At 40.5% G+C, this 11,469-nt stretch overlaps 1 protein-coding gene across 1 annotated transcript in view; it reads right to left on the bottom strand.

The window, feature by feature from the left end:
• The window catches only part of LOC123960795 (guanine nucleotide-binding protein subunit alpha-14-like), a 16,424-nt gene extending 5,675 nt beyond the window's left edge, over positions 1–10,749 (bottom strand). Inside the window, exons 1-2 of the mRNA XM_046035748.1 lie at positions 10,077–10,749; positions 668–852 (exon numbers count right to left, since the gene is read on the bottom strand). Coding sequence (XP_045891704.1) covers positions 668–852; positions 10,077–10,197 — 306 coding nt within the window. The 5' untranslated portion in view covers positions 10,198–10,749. The remainder of the gene's footprint in view (positions 1–667; positions 853–10,076) is intronic.
• Between the last annotated feature and the right edge of the window lie 720 nt (positions 10,750–11,469).

Here is an 11,469-nt window from a genome sequence, read left to right as displayed (position 1 = left end):
CCTAAAAATGACATTTATATCCTGACATTGTATTGTGTTATGTGAATATAGTAAAAATAAATCGATAAATAAATACAAAGCTTAGGAATATTTCCGTCTCTGTCCATGAACATACTTTTGCAAGATACCATCCAATGTTTTTCATGTTTTATACTATTAACTACAACTCACATGCATTGTACATCCCTGGTGATCCATAAATTATTTTAATTCGATGATGTTAGAAAGACTATGGATGGAGTTTTAATACAAATTGTAAAGTATGCATATAAATTTGTATTAACAACACTTTATTTATTTATCCTGTAGAGACAAGCTGAGAAATCCAGTTGAAATTGCTGATGTGAGGCTTTACGGCAGTATCTCTTTAGTATATCTGTGCACCATTTTTTGATAGAAATTTTAAAAACTGTGAAATATCAATATTCTAAGAGATTTACAATGTACTTAATTCCTTACATTTTCGTCCATATCTGTGTGTATGAATATTCGAAATGAAACGTCAGAGCTGAGTTAGTGGTGGGAAAAAGTTGGGTGCATGTTGGGTACGGACAGGTGCTCAACAAAGACAAACATGAATGCACAGAAAGTTGGCAAAAATGAACCTAAACCCCAGAGTCAAAAATAAGTTCTCACTGATGGCAAAAGGACCAGACCCGGTTTGTACCTTGTTCTGGGGATCCGAGAAAGATATACTAAGTGCCTCCATGGCTCGGACCATGACCTGCATGGAAGTGTATATGTTCTGGAAGACCAGTTTGGCGTAGCTCTTCTTGTCCTCATCTGTGTATCCTCCTCCATGAATAATCCTCATTTGTTTGATGAAGGTACTCTTTCCACTCTCTCCAGTACCTGTTGGATACAGTGGTTGTTAAATCCATTAATATATAATTACCTCTTAACATATTATGAATTAAGTTCCAGGTAAACTTCAGTTGAATGTGTGGGGAGACGGGAATGGAGGATGAAGGTTGCAGGGTGCTGATAGATGTTATGACATTGAGTTATGTTAAATTTTGTCTTTGGATTCTAATTAATTAAAGGGATAATGTTGACAGCAAGAGGAGGAGGAAAATTTGTGGATTACAGCTTTTTTTTTAACTGCCAGGATTTTGACGTTATCACATATGACTTAGGTTAAAACATCTGGATCTGGAAGTATTTAAATAAAACTAGCAAAATCCGAAGAGCACCTCCACCAGGTGTGAGGGCATGTGGGAGGGGAACAGAATGCGCAGGAGGCGAGGCTGTGTCCAGCATGTACGCATGAGAGCAGTGGACAAGGTTTTTAATATGCTCCATGCTCTGTATAGCGCCTTTCTAGTCTTTTCGACCACTCAAAGCGTTTTTACACTACATCTGCATTCACCATTCACACACATTCATACACTGGCGGAACAGCCACCAGGGGCAATTCGAGGTTCAGTATCTTACCCAAGGACATTTCGACACGCGGCCTGGAGGAGCCGGGCAGCCTGGATTGAACCGCCGACCTTCCGATTAACGGGCAACCCGCTCTACCTCCTGAGCCACATGTGTGTTTTATATAGTATAGCCTCAGTTTTCTTTAAGATGCATAGAATAGTGTAATGATTTGTAAGTGAGCGTCCTGGGTTTGCCTAATTGTATAAACTTAATAAGGAAACAATAAACTGGACGAAAAGTCACAAAAAGTTAAATAATTATTTTCATTATTTTTATTCATGTCTTTTATTTAGAACATTTTATAACATAATAATAACCGATCCCTCTCCCTTGCCAAACAGAGAAGAGTTGAATCTCACTGTGTGGTGAAGATGGCAGTGAAGATGGCAGTGAAGAAGAAAACAGGGATTTATTCATCTTGTATGGTGTCTAACTAGAGTGAATCATATCAGGTGTGGAATTAATCTACAGATGCCACCACTCTGTGGATGTCAACTTTTGAGCCACGACAAAGTCCAAAATGTGGCCTGCAAAAAACTACGCAAGACTAGTTTTTAGCCTAGCTGATTGCCATTAATGCATTTTCTATGTTGCAACACATATCGTAAAATGGCAAATACTGCTGGGAAGATGAAAAAAAATTGTGAACTACCACAGCCACAAGAGGTCCTTGAGGTTATGATGGTCATGACTGTGCACAAAAAATATTAGGCTGAAGAGTCTAGTAGTATATGAGATTAGCTGCAGACAGATATACACATGCACACAACCATTTTCTAAAATGTATTGCTTTATATGTATAATCTTAATCTGCAATCTAGTAACTGAAAGTAATATTGAAAGCTAGAAAAGTATAATACTTCCATATGAAATGTAGTGTAATAGAGGTATGAAGTGCAATAAAATGTAAATACTCCAGTACAAGTAACTCAAAATTGGACTAAAATTTCCCAAAGCCCCCCCGAATTAACCATAATTCCTTTCTATTTAAAAGCACACCCATTTTCCTAAACTCTACACACAAATCCTTTCATTTCTCATTGCCTACACCATGTGGTCATTGAGAAAACACTAACATTCAATATTGTTCACTCAAGTCAGCACAGGTTGAGCTCAATTAGCACACAGCTACCCAGTTGGAAACACAAACAGCCAAAATTGATAACACACCAATCAGAAGCTTCAAAAGAGAGCTAAAAGGGCCACAGTCAGTTCATTCAGTTTTGTAACAATGGATCTAGAGAGATGTGAAGGAAGAAGTAGAGGACACCAGCGAAGAGGAAAAAGAAGTGTAGGAGATGGAGGAGGAGAAGGGATAAGAGGAAGATGAGCAGGTGGAGGAGGAGTAGTGAGGAAGAGGAGGTAGAGGGAGGAGGAGTAGATGGGAGGAGGAGGTGGAGAACGAGAATCTCTATTGGGGAAGATGTCGGTCTGATGAACGTTCTTAAAATCACAGACGACCACTCCGCGAGTAAACGGCAGGCGCTCTACGGAGAGTAACCACGGCAACGGCTTCTGTGCACTACACAGCTGTAGCCTATTTAACTTAAGTTAAAATTATAGGCTACATAACTTTACCTGATAGGCCTTCATCTAGTTTTGCAGGGATGCTCTGCCATGTGAATTCCCTCCTGTTGATGTCCTATTTAGTAAACTAATAGATTCTGGAAAGTCACAAACAGCGAGGATCAGTCTCTCTTCCAATGATTTATTCTGCGTGTCGCATACAAAATGTTCAAGACAGTTCAACCCAACAGGGACACTTGCTACTGAACATAGACTGTTTATGCTGCTCCCTGATAAAAGAAAAATGTTTCTGGTGATACCTGTTCAGAAAAAAAAAACAAGAGAACAGATTTATATTTGTTAGCTGTTGCTCAGAAGGTGCCGGTATGATGTTATGATCGTGGCTCTGCACTCTGAAGGTAACTTGTTTTAACAAGCTAGATAAAAGGTAATGCTCTGGCTGTGGCAAATAGCTCTGGTTTTATATTTGACTTGATTACATTAATGTTTAAGTTGAGATTCACAAGAAATATTTTATTGCTACTGTATAAAGGGAATTCTGCTGGTAAAAAGCACATTTTGTTTAAACCACATGTTAATGCACTTTTATATATTTTGTATATAGCAGTACATTGAAATTAAATGTGCACAATACACTACTTTAGAATTCATTATTCAAGTTTGCACATAACTATGTGATTAATCGCATAGTTTTCTGTGATTAATCGTGATAAAAAAATTGTATCGTTGCCCAGCACTACTAATTGCCAGTTTTTGTAGTATTATTTTGAATTTATTTCACCAGTGTGTAAGACTGTGTTGTAGTGTGTGTGTTTTTGAGGGCTTGTGTGTTATGTCTGAGGGCAAAGTTTGGTTTTTCAGCAAGATTGAATGGTTTTGAGTGGAGAGCCTCATTTTGACCTAAAAAACATGACGTTTGGGGAACTGGGTGAGAAGTTATGGATTTGTGTTTAGAGTTTCGAGACAAAAAGGCATAATTTCATGAAATGTCTTTAAGCAATCATGAAAAATAAAGTACTTGATTAAACTTACTTTCCACCACTGCTCTACATACATAAATTGGAGCTGACAGTTCAGTAGCAGCTATATTAAAATGGTCATCTGTCTGTTTCTGTGCAGATTGTTACTAAAAGTCAAGTTTAAGCTAATATTAACCTTGTGTTTGAACATGCCACCTACACTCAGTGGTAAGTCTAATAATAAAATAATTTATAAAAGTGTACCTATAGTGAGTACATGTTTATATTTTGAAAAAGGATTTTGTCACCCACCAAGATTGCCCTTAACAAGAGCAGGGCAATTTTCATTTGAACAGTTATCAGATCAGTGTGTGTGTGTGTGTGTGTGTGTTTGTACATATAGTAGCTTTCCACTGGCAGTCAAACTAACAGACACACACTCTACTTAAAAGGCCTGTCCACTAACTTAACATTTCATGACAATAAATTCAAAATGCATTAACTCACATGTTCACTGTCTAAATTTAACACACACATGCACACTCAGACTCTATCGGGTTCCTCTTCAGTTGTTGCAGCACAAGCTCCTAATTTTCTCATTCAGACCACATGATGCTGAACCCATTTGTTTAACAAATGTGTGTTTGTTTCCCACAAGTTGCCATGTGGGTGCCTGCGCCATGCATGTGTGTCTGTGTGTGTGTGTGAGCATACACCTGTATCTGTATTCATGCCTCTCAGCAAAGTGCGTTAATGCTCTGTGATGAGTGGTGTGAGCCTGGTTTCCTTGCTGTTTTGCATGGCATAATGAATGCTTGAGCCTTTACATCTTAGCAAGCAAGGCTTAGACAAATTGTCTGCATTTGAATGCACCTTGTTTACAAGTCAAGTTTCTTGGAGATGAGGGGGGGGGGGGGGGGGGGGGGGGGGTTTGGACAAGACAAGCAGGTGATCTGGGATGGAGGCAAATCATGATCCTGCACGTCTGCTGTGTTTTACTTGTTCATAGAGAGTGTCAGGTGTCACTTTTGCATCACTGTATGCATCCTGGTCTTTGGTCAGATTAATGTAAGATTATTACTTTCATTTTTATTGTGAAATGTGTGTTTTTAATTTTGACGTTCCTTTAATCCATCCGTAATTGATGACCAGCTGTCCTTTTCAGGCCATGTTGCTGCTGTCTCTCGGTCATGCCGCTTTGGTCTATACAACATAAGGAAAATCAGGCCCTACCTCACTCAGTACGCCACCCAGCTTCTGGTACAAGCCATGGTTATCTCTCGCCTCGACTATTGCAATGCCCTCCTAGCAGGTTTTCCAGCTTGTGCGGTGAAACCCTTACATATGGCTCAGAACGCAGCAGTGCGTCTGGTTTTTGATCAGCCCAAAAGAACTCATGTCACTCCATTACTCTGTGACCTCCACTGGTTCTCCGTGGCCTTCAGAATCAAATTCAAGTCACTAATGCTTGCATACAGAGTGACTACTGGGTCTGCATCCATCTACCTAAACTCCATAATACAAACTTACGTTACTTCTCGGCTGCAACGCTCCTCCAACGAACGCCGCCTGGCTCTGCCATCCCTTCACACAAAGCAATCCCAGTCCCAGCTATTCTCATCTGTGACACCACGATGGTGGAACACACAAACGCCATCAGAGCAGGGGCGTCCCTCTCTAACTTCAAGAAGCTCTTAAAAACTCATCTCTTCCGAGAACACTTCCTCTTGTAACACCTCTAACTCCTAACCTCTAACATGCACTTCCTGTGCTCTTCTTCTTCTATCCCCTTACAATTATCTTGTATTGATTACACTTTCGGCGGCACAGTGTTGCAGTGGTTAGTGCTGTCGTCTTACAGCAAAAAGGTCGTGGGTTCTTGTTTCTGTGTGGAGTTTGCATGTTCTCTCCGGATGCTCCGGCGTCCTCCCACCATCCAAAGACATGCAGGCTAGGTTGATTGGTGACCCTAAATTGTCCTTAGGTGTGAGTGGTTGTTCGTCAATGTGTGGCCCTGTGATGGACCGGCGACCTGTCCAGGGTGTACCCCGCTTTGCGCCCGATGTCAGCTGGGATTGGCTCCAGCCCCCCCGCGACCCTGTATGCAGGATAAGCGGTTGACGATGGATGGATGATTACACTTTTTTTGTTAGCTCTTACTTCCTTCCCTAGGTATTTACCCCATATATGTGATATGAACTATGAGCTCTTACTAGTATGTATTGTCAGTTGTAGATCTGTATTTCATGCTCTGTTGATGCTTGTATGTTGTTCCTCAAATGTAAGTCGCTTTGGATAAAAGCGTCTGCCAAATGAGTAAATTTAATGTAAATGTTATCCAAGACAATTTTATCTTACAGTAGAAAAACAATAGAAGAAGCCTTCAACCTTTAACAAACCACAGTCCTATTGAAGATAGACTGGACTTTTCATCCACTAGTTGTTTAACTACAAGCGTTGCTGCTACGAATTCATCCGGTGGATACACTAATCAGACGATATACGTTACCCATATTCCTCAGAGTCAAGATTGTGGTACTAAAACTGAAATTTGATGTAGTTATTTTAGTGGCTCTGACATCAGACATTCATTTTCTTTGGGAGCAGATCTGCCATGTTCATTAGGATTCCTCTATATGTTATCATTATTGATTATTCTGTAATTTATTGAATAACAATTGATTAATCAACTTACTTGATAAATCACAATTGATTAAAATCATAGACAAAAACATGTATAACAAGCAAACCAGCGTTATGTGTATGTATGTCTAAACTGAACTCATTTTATAGTTGCAAGCAAATTCTGCATTTGCTGAGCTAGATTAATAAAAATGACTGATAATCACTTAGCAGAATTGTCATGTTCTGTTAATCTACTAATTAACTGACTTCAGCTCTGTTAGCTAAAAACACACATTTCTGATATGAACCATAAAGTGTTGAATATCAGTATTTTTTGCTCTGAAAGGTCTCCCTTATTCCTGAATGACTTATGACATAATGTGTAAATTAAAATTTGAAATGCTTAAAGGGGCCTGTACTAAGAAGAACTGTCAAGTCTGACAGTTTGTGATGAGGGACGCCTTGGTTTGGGTACTGGAAACTGCACATTTTGAATTTTCTACCTCAGATTTGTAAAGTGATCCACTGTTTGGCATCAAGTGTTTGTCCCATTCTGACCATAAAGAAAATCTTAACTACATAATTAACCATCTGGTTTCTTCAATTTTCACTCAGGAGCAAAAATCTGCCTTTAAACTTAAAAGAAATAATGATTTGACTTTTATCGTGATAATTATCAATATTGAATGATATGAAATGTTTTTATTGTTATGGCATATTGCCCAGCCCTACAGCCACAGAAGGTGCAACAAATAGATGATATCAAGTTGCATTACAGGGAGTGTAGGGGTCCATTGTTGCTGGAATCTTACTAGGGACTAAAAGTCAGAATATCTTGATATCTATCTTCTGCTGCATTGCTTTTCACCATTCTTAGTTCCCAACTTTTTAAAGTGCAACATGAAATTGATTCACTGAGTAAGATACTGTAACAATGCTAAACACATTGCTTAAATCATTTAAAGTTTAATTAATTCTTTATGCTGCATTTTGGTGGACTGTGTGTATTTCCTCACATTAATCCACGTTTATTTGCCTACATTTGTGTCTTTTATGCACCTCTGCATGTATATGGGTGTGTATGCCTGTGAGTGATGCAGTGTATGGTGTTTTACAGTTTCCCTGAATGCTGACCACAGGTGCCTACACACACACACACACACACACACACACACACACTCACAGATAGAGACAGATAGACACAAGACTTTTACACATTCACAGACTAGACACAACTTCACAACTACACACACTTCCTTGTTGGGGAGAGCGGTGCCCTGACGTGCCGTCTGTGTGAATGAATGCGGTGTTAATGTCACCGAGATAAGAACTACTATCTACTATCGATTGTCACACTCTGCCCCCTTACCTTTTTTTTTAACTGAAACTAACATGGCAGGTGAGGCTTCTCAGCAAAATGTAAGGCAGATAAGAAGTCAATAAGCAACATATTGATTTTTTATATTGTATAACCTGTATGGCAGCTATCACACAAAAACAGCCCCTATTATTACATACATTGTGTCGGGCTACTCCGCATGAACATTTATGTTCCACCAGGAGCATTAGGTGGTTTTAAAATAGCAAACCCTTTTCAGTATATTAATTCTGAGGCAAAACATTAAAACAGCTGCATAATAATAACACTAAAACAGAATGGTTTTAAACTTAAGCAACTTATTTAATTTTATATTGAATTGTACATGCCTATTTGCGTAAAATAATATATTTGACCACATTAATGAAATCCACTGAGAGCTCTGAGTCACTCTGATTGGGTAAATACATTGTATTATTGCTAAAGTACTTTCCAGATGTCAAAGATAAGAGATCACTCAATAACTTGTAATCACTTATGTCATCAAACAACATAAAGTGCACAGAATTTCTCAGCAGCCCTCACAGTATCCCTGTCATCCTGGGCAGCAGCGAACTGTAGCAGCAATGCATTGTAACAGAATCCATGTAATGCTGAATGTTATGGTCTACTACCTCATCCAGATCTTACCCATCAATTATATGATGGTCATCCACTATACAGGGAGCCGAGGAAAGCATTTTCAAAACATATAACTGGGATTTATTAAGGATTTGTTTCAGCCTTTGACTGGCACCGTCCTAACACTCTCATTTCAGAGACAGCCCTTTCTAAGAGAGCAGTGGAGGGAAGCCTATGGCTCACACCCTGCACAGGGGTGGATTTGCATGACATTTGCAAGAGTTGCACCCGCAGCAGTTAGTTATGGTTTTCAAACACAACCCTCACCGAGGCCTTGACAGTGACTCCTGTCCCAGAAGTACTCCCACAGTGCTGCAGTAAAATGGATTGTGGCCAGAGCACCAACAGAGCTCTTTGGGAGCCTTGTGGCAACACACAGTTTCCACATTTCACTGGACCTGTCAAGTGTTCCCAAGTGAACCCAGTACCCAGTATCATAGTGCTGAAAGAACAAAAGTGGATTCAAGCCTCAAGCCCTTTCTAAGTCAGACCTGCTGAAGTCTCCTTGTGCAAGTAAGTGAACTTACACCAGGAAGTAAGCTGCATATGGCCCCTCCTTCACTGTGGCAGAATCAAGTGAAAAACAAATTTTCTGTGAGCATCTCAACCATGAAGCAGCTGATAACTGACACCTGGACATCATATTCACATTTACCCCTTTACCCCATATGAGGCCGGAGTTTATGGAGGGCGTACATGCAGTAAACAGAGAAATCACCTAACGCGCAGCTCTCCGATAGAACTGAACTGGAAATACTGGAAATGTGCTGTCAGTAGAGAAGAGAGTTGCGGTTTCCACATCCATTTTGACTGGGGCCGATGTCAAAATGCAATATCATATTAAATTGTCAAATCTCTCGCTTCGTGCATTTTCAGTGGGTTACTTCTGTGCCTGATGGGAACTACATAAGTCCAGCAGACAAATTAATCAAGGCTGAAAATTCTCCATAGTGCGCAAAATCGATGGTGCGACTGTTGCGCGCAGCGGCTCACACCCTGAATGTTCGGCTCTGCACCACATCCGGAGACCAGAAAGAGGAATGGGGAGATAGGATAGGTAGAGAACTGTTAGGTGTGAAACAGATACCCTACCTCCTCAGACTATGCATGACTTTAATCCTTGATGCACAGTCTCATCTATCCAACTTGTAAAACATCTTAAAATAGGCCTACACAGCTTTGGATATCCCTTGTAAAGTGTCTATTCCTAGAATTAAAATACAGTTTAATCGACAGGCTGCTGAATGCTGCTATCCCATGATACCTGCATGCCCAGGTGTGGTTCAGGAAGCAGTGAAGAAATAAAGGGAAATTAAAAGCTGTCATTAGTGACTCCCTCAACTTCCGTCATTGTCACCAGGGGATATGCGCCAAAAAATAACATAAATGAAAAGTAAGCTTTGAGTTTCATACCATTAATAAGATCCTATTTGCATAGTTTCTAATCAACCCCAGAGTGTCACTTACTACTCTGGGATGAGAGCCACTAACAAAGTGTGAGGAGGGCAACCCAGTCAACCTCCAGGCTCAGTGATGCTCACCCAGCAACAGCAGCTTCAGCTCCCTGCGAGAGTCCTTCTTGTCCCTCCGCAGCTGCTTCTCGATCTCCTCGTTGATCCTCTGGTTCTCTCTGTCCTCCGCCGACACGCAACATCCAGCCATCCTTCAAACTGACCAGCTCACTCCCCAATGAGCCCGCCCCTGCAGCCCGTGAAAGTGTCGAAGACTTCTGGAGACGTCCGCCCCTATAGTGAAGTCACGAAGATCACTTCTTCTCCACTCGCCCCACTCCCTCACTTCACAAATTCAAAAGGGAAAAGGCGCAGAGCATCTTTAAAAGTGGCGCCTTGTGCTTCCTCTTAAGGCCAAATGAGAAAAGCAGTTGATTGAGAGGATAGTTTAATAGTTTAACTAATCTCCGGCTTAAACAGAGAATCCTTCGTTTAAAAGGAAAAGTCCAGAGATCTGACCTTCTTTGAAAAGGCGCTGCGGTCGGTCTGAAGCAGGAGCGCACTTGTTGGACTTTATCCAGCCGGGTAGGGAGGGCGTGGCACTCTGCAAATAGAAAAGGATAAAATGGGAAGTTCACCTCCACAGCAAGCACACTGTGTTGTCTTTCCCGAACAGAGATGCCTGTGACATGATACATAATGAGAACTAAAGAGTAGGTGTGCTGGGTAGCCTATAGGCTTTAACAACAGGGATACAAGCCGTATAAAGAAAATGGCTATAGGCCTTTCTTAAATATGCGCGTGATAACGTGGTTGCCGGCTGCAAGTAGCTTTCCTTACAACTTTTTATACAGCAGGCATGTATTACACAAAAAGGGTTCAGGACGGGAAACCATCCACAGTTTCGCAGCACCACAGGGAGAGAGGGGAAGTGAAGGATCCTTCTCCAGTGCATCCTCTGACCCTGCCATGTCTCTTCACGGCCATTAGGGGTCAGGAAGGCCCGCTGTGAGTGAATGAATGGGCAGCCTATTTGAATTATACCCTGGAGAAACTTTGCATCTCCAGCTCTTGTCATCATGTAGGAGGACAAAGGTTTTTGAGGAGAACGAAAGCCAGGTATTCACAGTTTTGGTTCATACTGCGAGCAGTAATGTTATAGTATGATAATGCAACTGAGATGCTAACAAGAAAGTTAATACAAGTAGGTTTAATAGCTCAGTGCTCAGTATCATTATTATAAAATGCACATGAGAGAAAACAAAATAAATGGGAGATGGAATGAATAAATTCAAAGCTGATATGCATGATATTAAATGGAAGATCATACAAGATGAAAAAATATGTTGTAATGTACAAAAGGTTTACAACCAAATACTTATTCTAAATGTATGACCCCAGGAATGGCAATTTTCCTCCTCTTTTAGGTTGGTATAATCCAGTCTACAAAGTTAGCATCTCTTCTTGGAATTCATGAATGGAT

This window comes from Micropterus dolomieu, linkage group LG21 (assembly GCF_021292245.1).
Source record: "Micropterus dolomieu isolate WLL.071019.BEF.003 ecotype Adirondacks linkage group LG21, ASM2129224v1, whole genome shotgun sequence".
Lineage (NCBI taxonomy): Eukaryota > Metazoa > Chordata > Actinopteri > Centrarchiformes > Centrarchidae > Micropterus > Micropterus dolomieu.
Note: the sequence above shows the minus strand (reverse complement) of the source record. Positions and strands in the feature narration are given on the sequence as shown.